Source organism: Xiphias gladius, chromosome 21, assembly GCF_016859285.1.
Source record: "Xiphias gladius isolate SHS-SW01 ecotype Sanya breed wild chromosome 21, ASM1685928v1, whole genome shotgun sequence".
NCBI lineage: Eukaryota > Metazoa > Chordata > Actinopteri > Istiophoriformes > Xiphiidae > Xiphias > Xiphias gladius.
In genome coordinates, this window is record NC_053420.1 from 28,366,817 (window position 1) to 28,392,870 (window position 26,054).

At 41.0% G+C, this 26,054-nt stretch overlaps 1 protein-coding gene across 4 annotated transcripts in view; it reads left to right on the top strand.

Annotated features, from left to right (window-relative positions):
* LOC120807231 (transcription factor SOX-13-like) overlaps positions 1-25,780 on the top strand; it is a 51,302-nt gene extending 25,522 nt beyond the window's left edge. For 3 of the 4 annotated variants that reach the window (XM_040158999.1, XM_040158998.1, XM_040158995.1), the window contains exons 2-14: positions 4,306-4,522; positions 4,682-4,784; positions 6,665-6,751; positions 7,537-7,709; positions 10,032-10,100; positions 10,267-10,381; positions 13,506-13,582; positions 14,090-14,255; positions 15,584-15,714; positions 18,181-18,286; positions 18,836-19,006; positions 21,115-21,331; positions 22,827-25,780. In XM_040158999.1, the coding sequence (XP_040014933.1) occupies positions 4,307-4,522; positions 4,682-4,784; positions 6,665-6,751; positions 7,537-7,709; positions 10,032-10,100; positions 10,267-10,381; positions 13,506-13,582; positions 14,090-14,255; positions 15,584-15,714; positions 18,181-18,286; positions 18,836-19,006; positions 21,115-21,331; positions 22,827-23,112 (1,917 nt within the window). In that variant the 5' untranslated portion in view covers position 4,306 and the 3' untranslated portion in view covers positions 23,113-25,780. The remainder of the gene's footprint in view (positions 1-4,305; positions 4,523-4,681; positions 4,785-6,664; positions 6,752-7,536; positions 7,710-10,031; positions 10,101-10,266; positions 10,382-13,505; positions 13,583-14,089; positions 14,256-15,583; positions 15,715-18,180; positions 18,287-18,835; positions 19,007-21,114; positions 21,332-22,826) is intronic. The other variant, XM_040158997.1, reaches the window with a different exon arrangement.
* Positions 25,781-26,054: the final 274 nt, after the last annotated feature.

Below are 26,054 nucleotides of genomic sequence, written 5' to 3' on the forward strand. Positions count from 1 at the left end.
TACACTGTTGAAGAACATGTGTATGTATTAATGTTTTTGTGGCTAAAATTATGTACAGCAATTTAAAAAAAAACAATGCTTGCATATGGGGTTATGTATGGTTGTTTAATTTATCATTTTATATACAGAAATCCACAGCAGAGATACTGTATGTCAACAGTGCAATCCCATTCACCCTGATTTTTGTATGGCCTTTCCAAAAGACTTGTTATTCTTCTGAAAAAAGATACATGCAATAGTAAGTACTAATAGTTGAAATAATATTTTTTAAGTGTCTGATGCAGTTGTGTAGTTTTTTTTTTAGCTGCGGTTGCAGTTGAAGTAGCGGTTGAGGGAGTTTACTTAGGGAGCAACTTTCCAGCAGAACCTAAACGTACCCTTTACTAGTATTGCTCATGTCTCACTAGTATTAATCTGGAGCTATCGATGAGCAGGGGACGGTTTTGTTTTTATCTTCTTCGCTAGCAGGTATGTAACCACATGAGTATGCAGGCGATGTGACACACATTCCTGCTGACAGTGTCACGCTATGTCACCGACTGAGTTGGTGGTGTCAGTTTGCCATTAGATGTAGCAGTGCGCCAACTTAAGCTAAAAGCTAGAGAGAGAGAGTGCTAGCTGGGAAAAACATGGATGCAAACAATGTAGGTATCTGACGATGTAAACAATCAGTTTTGTTTTGAAAATGTTTGCCAGGACTCAAGGAAACCAACAGTGGACTTTGGTGAGAAACAAAGAATGTAAACATAACTGTAAAAGAAAACTCTGCACCTTTAATTCTAAGAAGGTTTTCATTGCTGAAGAGCAACAGATTGATTGTGTTGAGCGGTCACACAAAAATACAGTCAATGGGAGTGAATTAAGTCGTTTGAATTGCTGCATCTTCGGTGCAAATTTCTCTGCCAGAGCTCCTGTCCCTGTTGTTTGGAACACACTTTTGCGTTGCACTACTAAAGTTTTGGTTCATTACTTCCAGTGTGGACGATTTCCAGCAATGACCACAAAGAGGCTGAATTTGTTGTTTTTCTCAGTTTGTGAAGGGATGACATGGCCTTTACTGTTTTTGCTCTTAAGTCATAGCTGTATTTTATTGTGCGTCTGAAAACACATACACATGCATATACATCACTTGGGTTTTGGAGCCTTAGACCCTGGCAGACAGGTGGCTTTGTTCAGAAACACAGTTTGCAGGCTGGGAGAGCTGGGTGAAGTGGAGGGGGGGCTCTAATCATTATTATGCTTTCCGCAGAATGGTGGCGCTCCGCATTTTTTTGCCGTGTTCCCGAGTTGGTCGGCACATTCCGCTGGCATTGTTATCCGGCCTGTTTCCTGCGGCCGGCGGCTTTTGTCAGCCTCTCCCCCATTGTCCCGGCTTCCTTTGTTCCCTGGCTTCAACAATGGCTTTTTTTCTGCCTCTTTATATATATGTGCACTTTTTGCCCTTGTGTGTTCTGTTTGTTTTGTTCTGCTGTCTGCTGTGTTTTTCTTTCCTCCTGCTGCAGAGCTGGGAAATAACACATACATGCACGCACACACTCTCACACACAAACACACACACACACAGACACACACACACACACACACACACACACACACACACACACACACACACACACACACTCGTACAAGCCGGAGTTGACTTGTTCAAGTTCACTGTGGTTCAAACCTTTCTCACTCAACCTGTCCTTTCCTCCTTTCTCTTTCTGTCTCCCTCACTGAGGCATTGTCTGTTTCCCACCCCTATAACCTCTTATTCTTCACTGTTGCACACACACGCGCACATACACACACTCACACGATAAGCGTCTGGGACTTTAGGTGGTGTTGACACAACCAGCACCTAACCCTTGACCTAAAACAGTCGTTCTTCATCTGAAAGATATCAGAAACTGACATCCCCCCAAGTGATGAGATTTTTTTTTAATCCCTGTTTTCTGATCTCCCCCCATTTTTAATATGCTATGGATGCAAACTGAAAACTCCCTTTAAGTTTCCTCCCTGTCTAGATAAATTCACTATGATGTACATTTGTACTGAAGGAATTCCATCATCACAACAACTTCCAATCACCACTACTCTTCCCATCTTTTGATCTTTGTTTAGCTACCATCAGTGAAACTCAACATTTCCTGCATAGATGTCTCACACTAAAAGCCTTCTTCTGTCTCAGAGGCCAGGTAGGGTGTTAATGTGAAATATCTGCAAGAATAGTCGTGAGTGTCATTGACAGTAGCTTAACAGCAATTTAAAAAAAAAAAAATCAGCAAAGTAGAACCAATTGGAATTAGTTACTGATTGAAACAAGTAATTCAGTCAAAGAGCAACTCTGCAGCAAAGTTGTGAGTATGACGTGACTCCAATGTCGTACTGATGGAAATTAGAGATGGAAATAGTGGAGGATTTACTTCTAAGATTTCCTTTGTTTTTACCTTTATCTCTTCTCTTGTAACTTTGTCACTTAGATGAAGAAAACCTTTTGTACTCTATAGTGTTTTACCCTTTTGCACTGCTACCTTTGGTTTAACCTTTTCATGTACATTTCTACACCTCAGTGTTCATTTTGGTAGCTGGTTTTCATTTAGTTTTAGTCTTATTCTTTTGATGAAAATGTGTATTAGTTTTGGTCAATTTTTACTCATTTGATTTTGGTTGGTTTTAGTCTAGTTGTAGTCAGTGACATGTTGGCCTCATTCTCGTCATACATTTTTCATTTTTATGTCTTCAATGCATTTTGGGGCTACAGCTGTCGCCATCTTTGTGACAGTTACCATGGTTACAGGTGTCACACTGCTCTGCAATAATACACAGACTGACTCACCTCAGTAAATCCAGTTAGTATTTCCAGTTAGTATTTCCCAACTCCGTCTCTCTGAACAGAACCGCTCCCTCTAAAGTAATCTATTACAGCTGTTCCTGCTGACCTAGCGGTACTGCTGCTACCTGCGCTCTTCACTGCAGAGCAGTGAGCCACTGCTTTGTCTAGCGAACATCTGGAGGACGATTCCGATGGATCGCCGACATTAATCCTGGAACTTACTCACTCCTCCTGAAGAACACTGAAGATAGCCCACGTTAATGTTACCTCCAGTTCCCCAGCACTTGATAGTTACATCAGCTTACCTTTTTGTAAATGTCAGCGTGCTGCCCTCCATGTTTTCATAGTTTGACTCAGCATTTTTGTTGCCGCTCATTGTCTAGTTCTCAGTGGATTGTAGATGAACATTGCTGAAAGACCCATTACTTTGCAAGATGTTTCTTATTAATAGTTGTCCAACAGGTCAACTGGCTAAATCATCATCTGAACAGCAGAGGGAATGTTTTTACTAATCAGGAGCTACAGTGTGATTCCACAGATGTAAGTTGTGGAAGACTTTGCATTAAAACATGTCCATTTGTCCTTTATTCACACTATTGTTTAGTTTTTATGCATTGAAGAAGAATGTAACATAGTTACATAATTTCGTCATAGTTCTCATTTTCAAAGCTACTTTGTTCCTAAAGGATAAATCCTAATGACTTTGGGGGTCCCCCAACTTTCGCTCTAGTGCCACCAGCAGGCCAAAGTTTTCAAGTACCTAATGAAATATATATACATCTACCGGTGAGAAAAAAATCTGAATTTTGTGGAACACATCCAAGGAGGACGTATCCTTATTATATATATTTTTCATATAGGGTCACTATGTGGTTGAAGTTTTTGGTTTGAACTGTCTCGAAAACTATGCTCTGGTTTATAGTACCTACAAAACTAAGTACATTCCCATCAGCCTCAGCTGTACATAGTGTTTAGTGATAATCAGCAACATCACAACACGACACGTCCAACTAAGATGGTGATCTTGGTAAACATTATACCTATCATTTAGCTTAGCATTTAGCTCAAAGCACTGCTGTGCCTAAAGACAGCCTCACAGAGCTGTTAGCATGGCTGTAGACTCTTCGTCCGGTTACCTTTTCTCTCAGCACAATTGCCGCTACTACCCAGTCAACCAGCTGTTTTCCAAAAGCTGTTTTAACTTGTTCATTTTGCAGAGTTCTTCATGTCACACAAAGTAGGTAGAGGTGATACAGACAGATATTGTTATTTTGTCAGTGTGATAAATTATTAAACCAAAAGTGCTCCAGAAGGTCCCCTTTATGTAATACTTATTTGTGGATTCTTAAAATGTTCCTGGTGTTATCTTGATCTCTGTTCTTTGATGTGATGATATCAACTAAGAAAATCAAAGTTGACATGACAAATGCACAAACCTCACCACACCCAAATGACACCTTGTATTGTGTGTTGTGTTTGCCTTTCAACAGAATGGTTGAGCCTAACCCTCCAGCGCTGCATGTCCTCTCCAGCGGGGATGTCAGCATGGCAGGTGTTGGTGTCAAAGTAGAACAGGAGGAGTCCAATGAAGGAGGCGGAGTCATTACCAATGCTGAACCTCCTAAGACATCTCCCTCACGTGATTGGTCAGGAAATCAGCCACTGGAAGCTCGCCAACTGACCCCACCACTGTCCCGCTCCCCTTCGGTAAGGCTATCACGAAAGACGTGAAACGCGTTTTTGACAGGCGTTTACGAAATGTGGGAAGCGTAACAGATTACTATGTCAAAGCAGAAAGTTTGCTTTTCCTTATCCTGATCTGTTGCTTGGTCAGTTGATGTTCTCTTTTTTCCTGTGTCCTTACAGGACAGCTCTCCAGGTAAGGAGCTGGCTCACAGGCAAAGCCCCGTGGGACTGAAGGAGGTCAGAACACGTGATCGACCAGAAGGGCAATCCAACTTCAAGGAAGGTCCGTCTAAACATGGTCTCTCATTCACTTTCCACTTTGCAGTGTCAGGACTATTGTTGACAGAGCTGCCAAGTAATCATACTTTGTGCTACATAAAACTGGAAAACTTTTACTTGGCCCAACCTATTACACTGTTGATATCTGTTAACCTGTTTTGAATATTTTGACAAAATAATCTTAATATAAGGTTCACTTACTAGCTTTTTCTGGAAATGTTTTGCTGTTAAGAATCAAACAACGAGCTCAGTCAGAACTCAGTAAGAGTAAAAAGGTATTTCCTCAGCTACCCTTATAATTTATATTTAATAATCATGATTGATTTTTTTGTTAAATATTAAAGGATCAGTCTGGTTTAATTTAAGTTGGGTCATCTTTTTAGCCATGCCAGCAGCAGTCACTGGGTTCACAACTTTGGTCTGGACTAAAATATCTTAACTACTGGATGGAGTCCCATTAAATTTTGTACAGACACTAATGTTCCCTGTGGAAGATGGATGCTCTGTCCAAAAAAAACAAAAAACACATTAACGACTTCGTATATGATTTGCGGGCATCAGGGAGCTGCTATCAGTATGTGGGACATTCCGGGAGAGGTGGGATGTGTGTGCTCTGAGTTGCAACACTCGAAGGCAGGGAAAATAGCTGGTTGTCAGAGAGGATCGAGTTACTATATCTGTTATATATGTCACAGTGTTGCACTCTATTGTTCACATGAAAAAAAACAGAGCTAGAGAGACAAGTACATCGGATTGTTCAGGTGGGTTCTGAAGCTATTTGACCGTCCAACAAGCACTTCTGATGAAGTATACTGGCACCTTAAGATAGTGAAACTTTAAATATTAGAACATAATTAAAAAAAAAACCTACACTTTTTAAAGTGTCAGTGTGTTGATTTGAAATTTGGTGCAGTCTTTTCAGTGTCTCCGGGCCATATCCGTGAGGGCACTAACACCAGGTGGCGCCAAAGTCGGACATTTTTCCAATCTGCACATAGTGTCTCTATTTATCTGATGTTTGATTTTTGTTCAGAGATCTCTGCAAACATATAATCAAATCAATTAAAACTGAAATTGATGGAGGTAGTTTTCTAGACCAGGTTGTTTCGACAGCACTCAGCAGCATGAGAGGCTGTAAAGTGACTTGCATTTGGATCTGCACTTAATTCACCTCAACAAGTGCTCACCATTTGAAACATTTGAATCAGTGTAGCTCCAAAGTCTGTCTCCTTTCTGCACCTCAGCTTTTTTGCTTTCTATGGGAGTCTTTCTCCGTCACTCACTGTATACACACGTCCATTCAATTTTCTCACTGACCAGTCTTTGATAAGTCCATATCTTATGTGTTTAAGTGCACTACATTTTGCTGCTATTCAGCATTAAACAATGCAGTCTACTGAAAATCTATGCCTAAAAGTGACGATTTGTCTAGCGATGTGAGTGTGTTGTTTGGTTCCTGAATGGGTTTGGGGGGGATCGGGTTGCCGCGGTGCTTTTTTGTCTGATTTCGTTCGGTCCTTCACATGTGAAGTAAAAGGCTGCTCTCCAAGCCACTCCTGAGACTCTCCCTGCCCCCAAGTCTTTCACTAACATGCACTCCTCGCCTTAAATTTTTCTCAAATTCACCCTCCTAGCTGACCTTGGATTGTTCTCTGTCTAAATATTGATCCACTCAAACACTCAAAACTTCTCCCAGATGCACAAACAACCTCTGCCCTTTGGCACCTCAAATGTCTTCTTCAATCAATGCCATTAGAAAGGCAGAGGAGAGGCTGAGAAAGTATTTTGGTGTCAGATGGATTTTATTTGACAGATTATATTTTTCATGCCATCTAGTGCAGCCTAGTGCGGTTCTGCTGAGTACCTGTTCTGTCCTGTTAACAGTAATGCCCACCATTGAGAAGCTGCTGAATGCTGACTGGAAGGAGAAACTTCTGGATAAAAGCACAGTGGGGGCAGGACAACTGAAAGGTCAGCTTTCAGACACCACCAACATCTTTACACCATTTATATAGAATTATTTCCAACACATTACTATTAGGTTGTGAAAATATATGCTTTATTTTTTCATTTGCCAGGATCATAATTTTCTTTATTAATTCAAAAATGCTACATATTTCAAAAGCAATACCTGGTTGTGTGCAGTAATTTAGTACACTGCTGGTGTGATCATTTTGCTGTGGTTTGTTGGTTCCAGCTTATGTTCCGTATAAAATCAGGGTACGTTGGGACAAAAACATAGCGACAAACAAAAAGATACATCTAGAGAACCAGGAGAAGGTGGGAAGTCTTGCTTGGTGAAATTACATATATTATCAGCAGGCAACAGACATTCACTAACTGATGTTCAGAGGAACCCAGCCTCGATTACCATTGTCCCTGTTCCTGCTGTGGTAACCACAGTCAGGTCTTACATATAGTTTTGCTGTACCTCTCAGTATTGATTAATTTCCATTATGTCACAGCATGTAGTCATTTTCCTTTCTTGTAGTTTTGGCAATTGATGAAAAATACATAAATACTGTGATAGAGATAGTTTTAGCCTGTGAGAATGGGGGGGGGGGGAGGGGGGCACACACACAACAACCACAACACTTTTTGAAAGTGTACCCAAAATATGATCAAAATATGATATGTAGAAAAGTCATAACCGAAGCACAAACTTTGAAATAGTAAAAAAGTAACACTGCCTCTCTGACATGAAATATATGCGCTCAAGCATTTTTAGAGAAACCTGACCCCCTGACCCCCTCTAGGTACCCCTGAGTCTCTGGCAGAGAAGGAGCTCCAGTTATTGATGATGATCAACCAGCTGAGCGGTCTAAGGGAGCAGCTACTGGGAGCCCACTCTGAGCAGAGGAACATGGCCGCCCTGCTGCTGGAGAAACAGCAGCAGCAGATGGAACTGGCTCGACAACAGCAGGAGCAGGTACCACTCAGAATCAATGCATCTACTATCATTATCACCAAAATATGCAAACATGATGTAACTTCAAAACAAATTTCTGTGTCCACACCGGCTATTATTTTGATAAAAACTAAACCTTTCTGACCAAACAGGCCTAGAAACTGAGGAGGCAAAGGAAATAAATCAGGAACTAAAAGTCCCCTCTGTGTATTCATGTTTGTGTTTGACCGTATATGAAGCGTAAAGACTGCAAATTTGGTAGATGAAATTTAAAAGCGATCTTTGTTTGAGATGTCAAATTTGCACACGATGAGATAACAGCACAGAGTCATCTTGTTTTTCTTTGTAATTCACTACTGCATGACTGTGTTATGTTGGAATGAATGTTAGAAAAGAGAAGTCTAGCAGTGGAGTGGGAGACAAAAAATGTCAGAGGGGAGACAGCAGTCAACGAAGTAGAGATGGTCTGTTGATTGCATTTTCTTGTGGTTTATTTTTGGCCCTTAAGTAAATTTTTGGTTCTTCTGTCCTGTCACTCACTCATCCACTCTCTCCTTGTCTCACTCCACTTTTAGGTAAAAACTCAACATAATTTGACATCTCATGACACAACTTTCTTTTAAATGTCAGTGCCATTAGAAGTAACCCCCATGCCTTTTTCTAATATTGATACTAGTCACCACCGGTGCCTTCTTGCAGTCTAAATGGTACTGTATACATGTTGTAGCAGTTTGGAGACTTGTGTTTGACCAGTCAACTCGCTGAGCACTTAAAAGATATTCCAGTTTTAGCATTGCACTCCTGTAACATTGTCAGACTCTCGATTAGTAAGTTAGAAGAAAGGGTCAAAATTGATGCAACAGAGCCAGAGATATTGCCTTTTTTATTTCTTGCGTTCTTCTTCTTTGTCAAAATCTGGCGCCTACACTACCCCCAATGCAACTCGCCCGCGAACAGTGTGGTCGGCGATTCGGGTATATAATGCTAGTAGGAACTAATGTAGCTTGGAGCCTAGCCTCAAGCAGAGATTGAGGAGCAGGCTAAAGAAGTCTGGTAAACTCATTTCTTTCTAACTCCACATCCCCAGATTTTTTTTCTTTTAAAAAACTAGTCTTCAGCCTCAATCAAGGTTGACTCAAGTGACATCACTCGATTCAGTTTATCAGATTTTGATCAGCTCCCTTTGGAGCCACAAAAGACTCTTTTTACATATACAATAATATTCTCCAAGAACTGTTAAAAAACAATGTAAAATCAGTGGCATTCCCCCTTTACCCAAAGACTTCCCAGGGCATCTAAATAGTCTCACTCATAAAAGCCACAGCTGAGAAGCCTTAGAAGCTGGAACTTTTTGTTGGGTAGCAGCTATGACCAAAGACCTAAAATTAGAACTAGTTTCTAAAAAGTTAAGTTCCTGGAAAAGTTTTGTGGTTTCCCTTAGAATGCAGAGTAGTTGCAGCTTGACAAATTGCTTCAACTGTAGAAATTTTACTTATCAGATTTTTGTCACAGCAGTTTAACAGTGCTGTTTATAACGCATTACTAATAGTAGCCTATACGTGACTTCAGGATAATTAACTTGACTGTCAGTGTTACAAAAATATACATTTCTTTCTTTAACTTTCTTTCTTTAAACTGTCAGTTTTATAGAAATATATATTTCTTTCATTAACTAAGCTGGCTTAATCAAATACATCTATACCATTTAAATATAATAAATGTAGTAAAGACATGTAGGCATTTTCAATGTATTTCAAATGTCAGTTTTTCAGTATGAATGCACTATATAGTAATTAGTAGAACTTTTGTTTAAAGGGGCAATATGCAAGTATTTTAGTTTAAAACATTCAAAGATTATCAACAGAATGCACAGAAATAACAGTTTTTAAGTTATGTCAAAGACGTCTATGTATTGTGTTGCAGAGACATCTACTGATGTTAGCATGCTAACCAGCTAGCCCTGGCCCATCAGCAGTAATACCCCTTTGTACCTCAAGAGGTACTGAGTCATTGTTGCTAACGTTGCTAGCATTGTAACTGCTAGAAGGCTATAAACCTGTTATAGCCATCCTCTCTCGGCGACATTCCTGCGCTCGTTCATGAAGGTCAGCTCCTTGATGCTGCTGCACTAGCTGCTCTCCCTCTCCCTCGCATTCCTCAACTTCTTGTGGCTCATCATTTAATCCTTCCACCTCTACAACTTCCCTGTCTCTCTGGGCAGAGTGGGTGTGAGATCGTCATTGTCAGTCTAACAATAACTGAAGAAAACAACCTACCAGTTTCTTTTATACTTGCAGGTTGCAGTAAATGATGTGTGTGAAAATGAAATGTCTTGTATATCAGATTGCCAAGCAGCAGCAGCAGCTAATCCAGCAGCAGCACAAGATCAACCTGCTTCAGCAGCAGATCCAGGTCAGCTCCTCTCAAGACCTTCACATCTTCATATATCACAGCCAACAGTACTTGCATGGGGTGGTATTTCTAAATGAGAAGTTTCAATTGCAGATCAGAAACCTGTGTTTCACACAAATGAGGCTAGAACTTTTCTGTAAAGTGTATTTGTCCTGCCTTGTCCCAGCAGGTGAACATGCCCTACGTGATGATCCCGGCTTTCCACCCCAACACCCAGCCCCTCCCAGTCACGTCTGACCCACAGATGACCCTGCCACTGCAACCAATCCCCTGCAAGCCAGGTCGGTCATCAAGCTACCAGAGAGGTTTCAGCTGTGGTGAGAGTTGGATTGGGGTTACATTGGCTTGCATTAAACCATAAATCCACTGCTGGAATGGCAAAATGTAATATTCTTAACTGAATATGACAGAAAATCAGTAAAAGAAATTTCGGGGCATTGAGATAAACAGTTGGTGGCACTAATTATTCCGTTTTGTGCCATTAAACCTATGCAGAGGCAGAGGATGCAACAAGATAAGATAATGAAATGAGTGCCAGATGAATCTCAAACGAACAAAAACAATGTGGAAAACATGATGGAAATATAACATTTCTGTCTCGTGTATTAGTCTGAGGAAGGTTAGTCTCCTTATCACACGGATCTTATTTTCATCTGCCGCAATTTTATTCTCTTCTATGGTTTGCTCATTCGTTAGTGCTGGAATTCGGTGTTCCACTCTGCTAACAATAGTTTTGTAAAAAGTTCTTGGTCTGAAAAAGTTAAGTCCAAAATGCACTCAAAGATGAACTACAAGATACCTCCAGTGTGTGCGAAGTGTACACTGTCCGAGCGCTGCACTGTGCCCTTGCAATTGAGGTTCGCCTTTTCCATTCTGTCATCATAACGTTGCAATGGGATCACACCAGCCGTGACGTTCCAACCCATGAGTACTCAGGCAACACCTGCGAAATTACTCAAAACTGCCTCTCTGGTAGTTCTTACAGTAGGTGTCTACGTTTTGCCATGAAGAAACACACACACACACACACACACACACACACACACACACACACACACACACACACACACACACACACACACACACACACACACACACACACACACACACACAAATATGCGCACATACACAGTGCACACAAAACAGTACCGGCCACACTATTGTTGCTAGTGGTGACTACTTATTACTCATTGGTCAATGTCAACGTGTTGACGGGTGTTGTGATTGTTGTGATCCCATTGCCAGATGGTCTGTAGTTTTACCTAATGTCTTAGAGTGGACAGGAATGATTGAAACTGGGATACAGTGATCCACAACTTAAAACGATTATGGGCCAAGGGCATGAAGTGAGGGGACAAAGTTCCCTTCCCTATTTTCCAACCCACCTACTTCCAGCCCCCATGCTCGGACCACATCAATCTTCGAACTCGGCCATTCATTTTGATGTCAACTACATACCTGTAAATTTTTTATGGCTATGTTGCACGGTTGTGACGCTATCATGGTGGCAAAATCTGTCCACAGACAGAAAGACAGAGAGAGACCTGTGAAATTACTCAAAACTATGTGATAGTTACAGTTGGTGTCTCCAGGACCACATTTTGCGATCATGACAAACACACACACACTCACAAGGTGAAAACAATACCAACCCTGCTATCGCGACTGGTAATCATAGAAGATAAGAATTGTGATTCTTATATGAATCTATCACACCACCCCTAAAAGCCAGGAGCTACATTATGTTGATGAGGGGGGGGGTTGTTATTCCAGGTATCACTGAGTTGATTAAGTATGATTCTGGAGGGCCAGTTTGAGTAACAGATCGATGATTTTAAGACTTATCTGGCACAAAACACTATGCAGTGGTTCATATTATCAGATAAGATTTAAAACTCTGTAAAGTTATCACCACAATAATCATTTTATCTTTCATTGTAACATATGTGGGGTAAACAGTAGTATTAACATGTTTATATTACAAAGTAATCTACCAGGAACCTATACTTGCACATATTTGATTACCCAACACATTCTGTTGAGCAGGTTGAACTTTTTTGTCAGGCTTCTTCTGTTGTCTGTCTGAACACAACTTTTTTTAGTTGGAGAGAAACATCTAAACCCAACCCATCATAATCTGCATGCACCTAAAATCAGCTAATGTAATTCTGCTGGGTCTGATCCTTAATGATCTGTATTCTATTAGTCCGTCTATTGTGACCACCGCCAAGGAGGTTATGTCTTCACCCATGTCTGTTTGTTGGTTTGTTTGTCAGTGGGATTACGCAAAAAGTACTAAACTGATTTGCACAAAACTTGGTGAAAGGATGGGGCATGGGTCAGGGAAGAACCCATTCGATTTTGGGGCAAATCCAGATCATTAACCATGAATTTGAATTTTTTTCTCTGACATTGGCCTTGGCAGAGGTATGCACTCTGCTGAGTGCCATTCTAGTTATCACTGTGATCACTTATTGTTCCTAATCCAAGGTCTCTGTCCACCAGGCTTTTAGTGCTGAGAACATTGGGGTTTGTCAGTTCTTTCCTAACCTATTCATATATACCCTGTTATGAAGGAAGAATGAAACCAAACCAAACCTGTCTGACACAAGGTCAGTCTTTAACACATTGTAGGTGGAATTTAAGGATACCCATTCATTTGCTCTCTCAATTTCAGGAAAGTGCGCACCAGTGTATGAGTGCTTCAGAGTGTTTTAACAGATTAATGTAAAAAATTGTAGGACTGTTGGGTTGTGTGGAAGAGGTCAGCTGTAGCCAGACATTCGAAGTTGTCTTCTTTTGGATTGTATAGCAGAGTCAAGCGCTATGCTATTTAATTTCATGTTGATAGAGTCTTGTATACGTTTGCTCATTTGCATATAACTTGCATGTAACTATCAACAGGACATTGTACTTCGGGGAATTCCCAAGTAATGCCAAACCAAATGAAGCACATTTTTAGCCATGTTGAGAATTATGTTAACCCTAATGTAATGATAAAACACTTTATTTCAGAATGGATTTTATTGGGCTGTCAGGTTTTTTAAGCTATCAAAAGCGAATTAAAGAGAGCAAACACGTACCTTGTTAAGATTTATCTTAACACAACCCACGTAGTGTGATCCTCAACAATTTGTAGAATTGGCTTTGTTTCATTCATTTGCAGTGTGCCCTACCTGGGTGACAAGCTAACATATGACTCCATAGTTTTGATGTAGCAGGCACTTGGCGCGGCCACTTTCTCTATGTAACAGTTGTGCGTCAAGCAGGGTAGAAGCATGCTCTCTCTGATACTGCTGATGTTCAGAGTAACCACACATTCAGTACATTTGAATCTGTGTTTGCAAGTCTGAGTATCAACCAGTGATAATGTTTTTCATATAGAAAATTTTACATCTTCCACAGCCGTGGACTATCCTATGCAGCTGCTACCGAACCCTCACTCCACCCCTGTGAAGAGGAGCAGTGGTTCCTTCCGACAGGTACAATATCAATCCAGTGTATGAATTTTATGTCAACCATGTAAATGTACCTCTCACTGGAACAAACTCATTTCCCAAGTTGGTTGGAGTGGTTTTAAAGAAACTGAAGCTCTCCAGATTAAACAGATAATGCACTTTATTCTTATTTTGAAGGCTGAAAAGCTTTTGGAATACACCACACCCTCTGTTCAAAGGTTTAATGTGTGTGGTATAGGTGTGCATGAGCGTTTTCTTCCCTGTGTGTTTATGTAGAATGAATTGTATTTGCATGACTTGTTCTCGAGCAGAGATAGACCAACATAGCTTAAATAAACAAAAGAGGAAAGCGGATGAGGTGAACATGAAGACAAAAGACCAGAAACGCTGCAAAGGTGTGACAGATGCGCTCTGACATGCCAAATGTGCCGTACATAACTGGAATACATGCACACCCTCGCCCTTTGTAATTACGCCTGAATTTGCGTAAGTGGCCTCCCCCCTGCTGATATGCTCTCGATGTGTGTTTAGGAAGCCAGTCAGCCCTTGAACCTGACCTCCAAGCCAAAGGGGCTGGAGCTGGGAAAAACACCCAGTCCACAAAGCCTGGAGCTAGGATCGCTGGCACTGCAGGGGGCCTACAGACCCAGAGATCTCCAGAGAGAAGTGTCCCACAGTCCACCACGATCTGCCCTCAGTGAGTTCCACTGAAACAGGATTTCATGATGACAGAGGAGAAAAAAAAATTCTCACAGCTTCTCTAAGACACTCAAATCAAAGTTGTGGTATTAAACACCCTCTGTGTTTCTGCTTTGTTGAGGTAACAGGGTTTAAACTGCCTTCTTTTGGGCCATAAAAGGCCTCCCTTGTGCTTACACAACATTTTCTTAATGATACCTTTTGGAGTTTGCGACCACTAGTAGCACTATGGAGCAATGCTTTTCATGAATGGGTCCCCAATTTGTTTGTTTCTTTGTGCATGCACACAGGTGGTGTGATACACAGTCTTGCCGATGTTTTCACACTATTTCACTGATTGACCGATTCCTCCAAAAATTGGCTTTGGAAATTTTTAATGTGGGAGGAAATGCTTCAGCAAGTTGATTAGGCCTCATAACAATGCGTTTTGAAGATTTATTTGTTTACAAAAAAACAAATTATTCAAAATCTTTCAATCTTTGTGATAGCATTTTTTTCTTTGCTTATAGGGCTTTTATCAGCCACATGGTCTTTGATTCCACAACTGGGGGCTACAAAGTCAAGTCAAAGTCAAGCCATAGTCAAGCATTTTAAAATTCTACACATAACAGCTTTTTAATTTAAAAAAGTAGCACTGTGAAAAAGATAAATGCCACTTTTTCTACTTTTTTTCATCACAGATTCAACTTAAAGCTTTTATACTTGGTGTTTCCCACCTCTTTCCTTAAAAATGTCATATAGGGCAAAGAAAACAATGCATTTCACATTTTGGGGAAGTTAGCATTAGCACCAATGAATTATGACAAGTAAGAGAGGGGAGCCTACAGAAACTCAAACTCCAAGAAAGAAGTTATCTTACCACCCCCAGTGTTTGATTGACAGATGATCTCTGCGCCAAGCAGACACACCACAGTAATGATCACTTGGCAACAAACATATAGCACACTTCAAAGCAGGAACTGCGGGTTATCACACTAAAAAATGCTCAGGAAAAAAACTAGTGCCATTTGCATACATAGGAAAAACTGAGCGTGAATAAAATGTTTTTGTCATATGTCTTTAATTTTTTTATTACAAGTTAATGTTCGTTGACATAAAGCTAAAAGAAAAAGAAGGAAAAAAGGACATTCAGATAGATTTAACATTTAGATGCCTAATCTCTATTTTGTATATTTGAAAAGCACATGGTCATTGGCATAATTTCATCATAACTGCCTCCAACACTTGACCTTCCTCTGTCTAATATAATTTTTCTTCATCATCTTTATCGTCTTGTTCCTCATTTTTGTTCCTCTCCTGCTTCTCGTCCTTTGTTTTTGTCTTCAGGTTTCCTCGGAGATGGCGATGTTGTCACCCAGGCTATCCATGATGCCCAGCAGCTCCTGAGGAGCCACAGCAGCGCAGGGCGAGAGAGGGAGAGAGACAGGGACCGAGAGAGAAACGGCGGTGGAAAGATGGTGAATTAATCCTCAATTTACACAAAATTAACACACACAGTCACAAGGTTGCTGTCTAGAGCCATTTTCAGACATGGACATTGTTACGTAAATGTTGGCAAATGTCTGAAAAAGCACCAAGGTTATTTTTACATTAGAGTTGCGACAGTATCTAGTAACATTTCCGTAACACGGCACAAGTCTGAGTTGAGTAGCAAAGAATAAAAAGTACAGCAAGTGAAAGTAAAAGCAAATTGTGTTCACTTATTGTAATTTATTTTTTATTTATTTATTTATTTTTGGTCTTCTCTCACACCTGAGGCTTCTTCACATCTTTTTATTTTCTTTGTGGTTTGATCCATGATACCTCTCTCTAATAGTCTCCTGCTAGGGATTAGCTGATACGGACGTCCAGATTCACACAAATATCAAATATGTTTGAAATGAAATTTGTGTGGTTTTCACTGTTTTATAATTTGATGGTTACATAAATATCCCTAGCTCAAAGCTCCTTAGTTTACTTCAGGTCTACACAAAAAGCGTTTCAGTCATGTTTTTCAGTCGTCTGTCTCACACAAATCGGATGATTATAGTCAATCCAGCTGTCCACACAAGCTGCGTAATGGCTAGAGTTTTCCTTGCACTACATGCTCGCTAACGTGCCATGAGTCAAATTTTTATGCTCAGAGTCATTTTCCTGTGTTTCACACGCATGATTTTGACAGTCTTTGTGTCTTGGGCTGTAAGCGCCTCCAACACTGTGCCTGAACACATTCTCTGTAGACACACACAGGGCACTGGAGCTGCTGCTGCTGATCTGCTAACGTGCTGCTCACGCTAGGCCTGATGTGTAGACAGTGTTATCCTCACTGTTACTCACCTTGGCTACAGTTTAATACTTTCAGATTCATTTAGAACTTCAGACAAACACTTGCAGCCTAGGTGCCCGGCTATCCTGTTTGCTTAAACCTGAAGCTACTAATTTTTTGGCCATTTGGGGGCAGCAGAAACAAGTTGTGAGCACAAGATTTACATACAGTGTCACCATTTAAGTTGATATGGCCTACATATTAGCAAACAGTTGCTTATGTATAGTACACATCCAGAACAACATGATCATTCATTCATGGATGTAAGTCCAATACTCACTCTGTTTTAGCTCTGGTTTTGGTCTCTACCATCTCCTGAGGGAAATATCTGGCTCTTTAGCTGCTAAGTGCTGCACTATGTTCACCATACTTACTGAACAGCCTGAATATGAGGAAACAGTCTCAGTGTGTCTCTCTTTCTCTAGCTAACATGTGGGGGTCTAATCAGGGGTCAGAGTCAGGTTTAGGGTTACAGGGAATCATGGTCCTCTTGAGGATTTAACCGACTGAAGAATATCTCAGCTATAGTAGAACCGCACACACAGTGCAGTATTTTGGGTGTTGCCCCCTGGAAAATGCTGATAAATAAACTGAATAAAACAGAAAAATAAGTTATGTCTCTCTTGTTTCCATTATTAGTAAGGGAAGAGGGACGGCATATTCAGTATCGCCTGACAAAGATGGTATCAGCTAATGTTCTTCTACATTTTGTGATTATAGTCATGTGCTACATTGGAAAAGTACAAAATCTTGTTTTAACTACACATGAGTTTAGTGGCAAAATGCAAAGGAAAATGGAAAACTTTGCACTCATATGTTCTCATCTTAGATTCTATGTAGATTTATTTTTTTTCAAGTGATAATAAAGCCTCTTGAAATTATATATTTCATCTGGATCCCCCTTGTAAAAATCCTGGTTGTTATTTTTTGTTTTGGTTCTTGTAAAAATTGTCTTCTATTCCGGTCTTGGTTTTCATTCTCTGAGGTGGCTGGAGCTTTGGTCCCAGCCTCATCCTGGAGCAACAGCTGTTACAGCCTCACAATACCACAAAGGCCTCAGTGTGGCATTGACTGAGCCACCTGCCCTCTCTCTTTGTCCACAATAATACTGTACTCTGTGGCTCTCCTCCTCTACTCCATTTTCCTGCTCCATCTCGTCTCTGCTGCTGCTTTAACACCAATACTGTTGACTGACCTATTTTGGTATTCCGCTCCACTGCGCAGGGATAAATACTGTTTTACAGCACGGGAATGAATGGTAGATAATACATTGATGGTGTGATAGTTTTGCAAATTCAGAAGTTGTTACCTTTTCTCCTTCACCTTTCCTCCCTCAAACAATAAACAGCATTTTTCCTCCTCCTTAGTGTTGTAATTTCCTTTCTTTGCATTTACAGCTCTGCATTTAAACAGCAGCTGATATGGCGAGCGTGCTGTTTCTTCACCTTAAATAGCACTCCGTGTAACACACGCGTGCCTTGGAACACACCCCTTGGACATTGGGTCATCTTTTTACTGCAGTCGAAATTCAAATCGCCTCTTTGTGCTTGAGTGTGAATATTTGCCTGCCTTTACTGCATGTCTGACTTCACCTGTTTTGTCTTTTTTATGTCTGCAGGAGTATAAAGATTCTCCCCACAGCGAGAGAATTTCCCACTCCGAGCAGGTTGAAGACAGACATCGCCTGCCGTCCACTGAGGACCACCTGAGCAGTGACTCTGAGGGTAGGTGGCCCTGGAGGAGCCTGTTTAATACTTTTCATTGTTGGGAAGTAACATGTTAAGTAACATGTTAATGTAATAAGTAATAAGGAGTGGTGTTATTTCAAAGGCAGTATACTCTACTAGTTATCATTACAAACTGTTTTATTATTGCCCCCTCAGAATATCACATTGACATTTGAGTATCCAAAAATAACTTCCACCACCACCTCCAGATTGAACTGTATCAAAATACATCATCACCTTCTTGAAGTTTAGAAGCTTTAATGAGAAACTGGAAAAGAGTTTCTGGTACAAATGTCAGGATGGAGAATGTAGGTGGGGAAAGCGAATCATAACTGAACAATTAGATGTTTGTGGGTGAACAGAAACTTTACTTTCAGTGAGTAAAAGTTACTGAGCAGGTGAGCATAAGGATATTCTCCGGTTTTAGGGGTATAATAGAAAAAGGTTAATAAGAAGTGTGCCACTCCCTGCGATAGAGAGATATTCAATAAAATATTCCGGCACCAGTGTAGTGCGGTCCTCTGACTGTAGCCCTCTTTCCTTTAGGTGCTCTGCCCGTCTCGGTCCCGGGCAGCTACGCTGAGGCCCGGCCCCCTCCCTCCTCAGGCCACATCAAGAGACCCATGAATGCCTTCATGGTGTGGGCCAAGGACGAGCGCAGGAGGATCCTGCAGGCCTTTCCTGACATGCACAACTCCTCCATCAGCAAGATCCTGGGTGAGCCCAGCACTGGGTAGGGGTGGGTTTCACTCTGTGTCTCTATTCTGAGACACTGCCTGGAACATGTGAGGGCATGAATATCCACCTGCTTCTCCGACCAGACACACACACAGACACACACACAGACAAACACAGACACAGACAAACACAGACACAAACACAGACACATACACACACACACACACACACACACACACACACACACACACACACACACACACACACACACACACACACGCTTGAATCCCTTTCCTTGGACCAAACATTTACATTTACATTCCTTTCTGTTGTGGAGAGGTTGTGTGATTATATGCCGCCATCCTTCACCGGGACTTACACAGACATGCAGACGTGAATACACACAAGCATGCCTCTTATGCATATCAGTAATCTACTTGTGTTTTAAACATACAATCTTATTATTAACTACTTGTTAAACACGTCCCTCTCAATGTACAAAGCACTGCTTTTTCCAATGCACTCTACAGTGGTGGGATGATTGATAATGTTTAAGCCAGTTTTCACATCAATTAGTAAATAAACCCAACATCAGACTTCTCTGAAGATGGTTTATCACACATTTACCCAAAAAGGAGGACCTTAGCTAATCAAATCATCTTGGTTCGGTATAAAATGAAATAGGCATTTTCATGCACCATAATGAATTTGTGAAAATGTAGTGATTGATTAAAATCTAAAAAACTCTATTCCAGATATTGCAAAATCTATTTCAAAGGTCAATTCTTGTAACTTTACAAAGAGGAAATAATCTTCCTCTTACAAATGAAAAACAAAGTCATAATTAAACACACTCTTGCTAAGTACTTGGTCTGGTATGACCAGAAGCTTACGTTGGCTAACATATTGCTTTGTAACTCACACTAATGTTGAGTATGCTGACTGCACGACTCCTCTTTAGTTGTGCTTCTGTTACACTAAATGCCCAGGAGTGGTCTTGCTCTGCCCACTTTATCAAATATATTTTGTGGATCCTATTTATGCAGGGAACTAACAATCTAGATTTGGAATGTGGTCAATACTAAACAAGTGCACCAACATTTTCTGAGATGGCCTTTCTACAGGTCAAGCTAGCAGGCCTATCCAGCTCCCAAAATGACAAGCAAGGCAAGGTCTATGGTCATCCCAACAGCTCCGTTGTGTTTTTGACATAAGATATGATTCTCTTTAGTAGATAAACTGAGGTGCCCAGTAAAATAAATAACTAAACTTAAACATCTCGCAATTACTGTACCAGCTGCAAATTGAGCATATTCTTCCTTTCTGCTCTACTCTGTATTGAGAAAGGTCATGGGAGAGGTACTTGTTGTTTGCTGCTTGTGGTGTGCAGTCCACGCCTGCGTAATTTTGACATCTTGTCAAGAGAATTTTGTAAAATTAAGGGTTAAGTTTCATTGTCTTGTAATTGCCACTTGTGGCCACAGCGACTGCTTTTCAGTCTCACTTTGAAAGGGATTTATTGACATTGATATTTTTGTGACAGAGAGTCAAGTAAGTTTCAGTTGTGATACTGAAGTTAGCTCCTAAAAACTGCAATACTTAAATCATTTTTATTTGGGATTTCAGTTGGGGAGAAACAAAGATATCTATATATCTATCTGAAATATGGATTTAAAAGTATGACTTAAATTTGACTAAAATGTTGAGGGAATTCTAACTAAAAGAAGGCCTGACAAAAGGACTAGTTATTATTTTACGATTATCCTTTTGGCCCTTCGCCTCTATTGGACACACACAGGAAACAAGTTGAAAAAGAGGAGCATAACATGCAACTGATGTCCCCAGCTGGAATTTGCTGTTATATTGGATGCGTGTTAACTACACAGCCCTGTAGGACACCCTTCGAAGGGACTTAATTTTAACTAGAAAGGAAAAAAAATGTCATTGAAAGACAAACGTTTTTTGAACGGTATGTTTTAAGTCAAACTAATTACAAGATGACTAAAATCAGACTTAAACGGGACTGGCAAAATCTGTGACTGACTAAGTCTAAAGCTAACACACAAATCCCCGCCAAAATTAAAACTCAAACTCAAAGCTAAATCAACATTTTAACCATACTCCTGCCAATGTGTCTTTGTCTTTAGGTTCCAGGTGGAAGGCAATGTCCAACCAAGAGAAGCAGCCTTACTATGAAGAGCAGGCGAGGCTGAGCCGGCAGCACTTGGAGCGCTACCCCGACTACAAGTACAAACCCCGGCCCAAACGGACCTGCATCGTGGAGGGGCGGAGGCTGAGGGTGGGCGAGTACAAGGCCATGATGAAGAGCCGCCGGCAGGAACAGAGAGCGACCTACACACACAGGTAGAAACCAATGCAGGCACCGAGGCCAGCCTGCTTTGCACAAATTTGAGATAAAGTGAGAGAATTTGTCCCTGGCAGACAACACTGACAATTCACTCGATTAACAAGAGTGTGCTTTGCACCTCCACATTTTATGGACAATGCCTGCAGTTTTTTTTTTTTTCTTCGATTCTTGAAGACAAACAAAAGTGGAGTATTGATACTGCAGCTGGGCTGTTTTCAGGCTGTCCTCGGCGATGAATAGCATCCCTCGCCATTGTTCCCTCTAGCTCTCCAACTAGTTAAACTGGAGGAGTTGGAGGTTGGAACTGTTAACAGTGGTGTGTTCTGAGTGTTTATCAGTTTCAGGGTAGTTCCTCTTTGCAACATTAAAACCAGTTACTGGTTTTAATTTTAATTTTAAACCAGTTACTGGTTTTAATGTGTCATGATTATAGTTTATTGTATCACTTCAATTCCCACAACCACAAAGGTGTTGAGGTAACATGACTACCCGCTACTATGACTTTTCACAGTCCTGTCAGAAGAGAACTACCTTTAGCAAACACAGCACTGAGGGCGCAGGAGCCAACATGACCAGAAAGCAACATGTAGTGGGAACCAGTGCTAACGTTATGATGATCAGTTGTAAACATTTCAGCTTTGCTTCTGAGAACTCATGTTATGTCTGTCATTTTGGTGGATGGCTCTAAATATAATAACCATGACCCTCCGCCACGACTGCTGTGGAGAAGCCGGTCAGTGGGGCAAATCAAAAACACTGAATTTTGTCAACAAGGCACAGCGCCACAGTTGCTGAATTCATCCAAAATTGACCTAGAATCCAAAAGAAAAATTGATTATGGCTGCCAGCACGGTAGACATCACCGTAATCTTTGGCGTCCACCCTCCATTAGTGGCTCATTGAACAGAACTTGAAGCTCGGAGACTGGACGGTTCTTGCTGAAACGCATCTAAAGGCAGTTAAACTTTCTCCTTAAGTTTTTATGAACACAGGCTTGTACCTTCAACTTTTTAATCAAAGAACTAGATATATTTTGTCAGTCTTTTCTACTGATGAGTCAACCAGGAGAGTTTCATGTCCCTCCAAGCCGAAGAGGTCCTTCACCTAATACTTTCTATGGGAAAAAATGATTTGACCTCCAGAACCAGAGGCACCAGATATAACTCCTCGCACCACGCCACTCAGTTGCTGCCATGGGAAACACCCACCTAGAATCTCAGACGCTTTGTCCGTGTTTTTCTCCTGTGTAATTTAAAAAAAAAAAAAAAAAGATTATAGTGTATATTTCCTTGTAAACAATTACATTTTCAGTTCAACTTTAAAATTTCCACTAAAAACCAAGAATCAGAACATATTCATGAATTCTTGTTTAAAATCTGACGTAACTGTATTGCATTAAAAGCATCTCTATCATATGACAGAAAAATATCTCTGTACACCAGCAAACTGAAGTAGATTCATGTTATAGTCTCATTCTATTTGTCTTTTCAGTCAAACGGAGCCTCAGCAGCTCCACTACTCGCACAGCGATGGCCAGTACCCAAGCGGCGCTGGCTCTGTCTCCATGGCAACTATGCCCTTTCACCCCGCGCTACTGGAGCATTACCTGCCGCAGGTCCCGCCCGGCCCATGTCGCGGGGAGGGCCATGCCACGCCCACTTCCCTGCCCAGAGAGAGGGAGAGGGAACGAGAGAGGGAGCGGCCCCCGTACAGCGAAGGAGACGAAAGTGATGGGGGAGAAAGGAGTGAGGGGGAACTGGTGCTCCTGACAGACTGAGGGGGGGCGGGGGGGTTAAAAAAAAATGGAAAATGGAGGCGAGGGATGGGAGGGGGTAGCGAGGGTAGCTGTGAAGGAAGGGTTGCTCTTTGTTGGCTGACAGAGAGGAAGAATGGAGGATGAACTAAGGAAAACAGGGAGGGATTGAGTTGTCACTGAATGAGAAAAATTACTCCTCTGTAAGGAAATGTCACGCTTGTTCCTTTGCCAATTAGCGCAGTCCCCAGCGAAACACACACACACACATAAAGGCAAACTCTTATCTCACTCATTTCCTGTCATGGACAACATGTCATCAGCTGCTTTGTGTTAGAATACAGAAGTTGACGTTTTAATGTACCGGGTGTATCGTTGAATCACTTATGCTGCTTATTTTCCTCCAATGTTGGCTTTTGGCGAACCAAATGGCCCACGGGGATTAGAGTCATCGGAGGAAAGTGTGAAAGGAACCATACAAGTCCAATAGAATCCCCATTTTCACCTGTTGGACAGCTGAAGGACCCTAGAGCAGCTGAGTAACTTCTCTCTGTTTGGAGCAACAGGCCTGTGATTAACCTATATTATCTTATCCATGCGTCAGTATTGCCCCCTGCTGGTGAAGGCTGGTTATTGCTCAATGAAGATGGAGGAGCACTGAACCTTGTCTGTTCATTTTTCACATAAAGTATTTTTACCGTATCTTACTTTTTGCGAAAATGTTACATGTAACCCGTGTAACTCATGGTTCAGATTGTCTGGGCTTGAACAGGTGTAACTGCATGCACATCATATCACATAGGGGCTAGGCTGTTTAAAGAGCTGCAGAAGTTAGAAAAGTAATGGCTACACACTGATTCCAAGACGCAAAATTTATTCATAGGGGTCAACAATCAAACCCTCCTCTTCCTCGCCCTCCCACATCACACTGTTCAGTTGAGCTGTGCTGTGTAATGCTGTATTTGTGTGTCTATCAGTTCCCTCTTCATAGCATGGTGGGTTGACCTCAGCCTTACCTGTTCTATATACCTCTGTGTTTGCTTCTTTGAGTGTTTATTGATTTTCGTGTTGAGCACCTCCCATCTGTGTATTCAAATGTCTGCTGTTTTTTGTTTTTGTTTTTTTTCCTTTTGAGATGCAGCCTCCCACACCACTGCAGAAAGTATCTAAATAAAACACGGTTTTGTTTGTTTTGTTTTTTTACAAATCTTTTCTTGGTACTAGTGAAATTGGGCCTTGTTCCAAAGTACTGACATTCTGACATCTTTCTGAAATTTCTTGACGCTGCACTGGAATTAGTTTCAGACTTGAAGATTCAGAATGAAGCTTAAAACGATTTCTGCAGTGACACATCAATCAGTATGCTAAACAGTTGTCTTCTAACTCCATCTTTTACTTTCCTGTTCACCAAACATCAAACAGATAGTCAGATCATCCCCAAATCTGTGTGTTTCACATTGGAGAGGGAACCATTATTGATTGGTAGGATGTAACCCCCTTCTCTTGAGGTGGATACAAAAATGGAGCAAACGTTAACTGATGGGTTATGGGTTTTCTGAGAGACTGAACCACTGGTCAAATAATGAGAACACAGACACCTAAAATTATGATGGCTGTAAGCACTTATCATATGCCCATACCATGTTCTTTGATAGTAAGGTGGCATTCACGGGCAGATGTGATTAGTCTGTACTGGTTGAGTTTGGAAACCACAGTTGAAACTGTTTTTAATCCTGTTCAAGCTCATACAAGTAATATTTGTGTTCTGTTAGCTGTGTGGACAAACATGTTGATTTGTCTCATGCTGCACACCGGGTTTCTGAAAACTCGCCTGACTTTACAAGTAGGAATACCACCTTAAGAATGGTTTTATTTTGTTTTTCTTCAAAGGAAATGAGAAATCCTTAGTTTGAATACTAAAACTCTTTAAGCTAAATGCTACTGATGCGAATGGTTTAGCAGACACTGTGCTAAGTGCCTGTAAATTTGAAAGTTGACCATATAACTTGCAATCTTTAAAGTCATTTGCTGAGTAATCTTAGATGACCTGTAGCTACATTTGTAGTTTTATGTCACAAATTGGTACAATTCAAACATGTTAGACAAAAACGTGTGTATAACTAGCTACTTTACCTCTTTCCAGTCCAAGTGAAGCTGGTGCTGGAGTTTTGGCAGACTGTGCGCATCCCATAACCGCTCCTCAGGAGCTGAATATTTGGTTGCATCACGTACTGCCAGAGATCAACCTGCTAAATGCTCCTCGGTATGTTTAGCTAATAGCATGTTGCTATTAGCCTGTAGTAATCTGTGGCTAACACTTCTGAGCACGTGGGTAGTTTTGGTGTCTTTGTTCTCATCACTCAGTGAGCATGTTGACCAGTAGGACAATTTAATGAAAACCTAATGTACCCAAATAGCACTGGGGTCAATCCACCTTTAGCTAACTGCAAGGTTGACAAATCAAAATGGCGGGAAAAGATAGATTTCAGACCTCAGGGTTGGGGCTGTGGAAAGTACAGATGCTGGCTTTTGTGTACAGAGATGGACATCAGAGGAAAAATGTTATTCTTATTTTGGTGGAGACATGCTGAGGAGTCTCATGTCCTGTCCTTGCTGATGTAAATATAGAAAGAGACTATTTTGTTTATAAGAGCTTGTGTAATTTAAAGGTGTACATTTCTCTATGTTTTCAGAGTTGTGCGTGTTTTTTTTTTTTTTTTTTTTCCTGAAAGACAATAAATTGGTTGTGTTAATTGTGTTTGGTATGATTTCTAAATAAGCATGAGCATGCGTGTCAGGGTTGTGTGAATCTCTCCCCACGGGCAGTGGTTGGTTCAGTAATTACTTTGCTCCATAATTAAGGTTTCCCAGAGGCCGTTCCCAGGGTAACACACCACCACAGCTCTTTTCAGCTCATGCCATCATCATATTAGCAGGACAGCATATTCTTTCATATTGTATTTTTC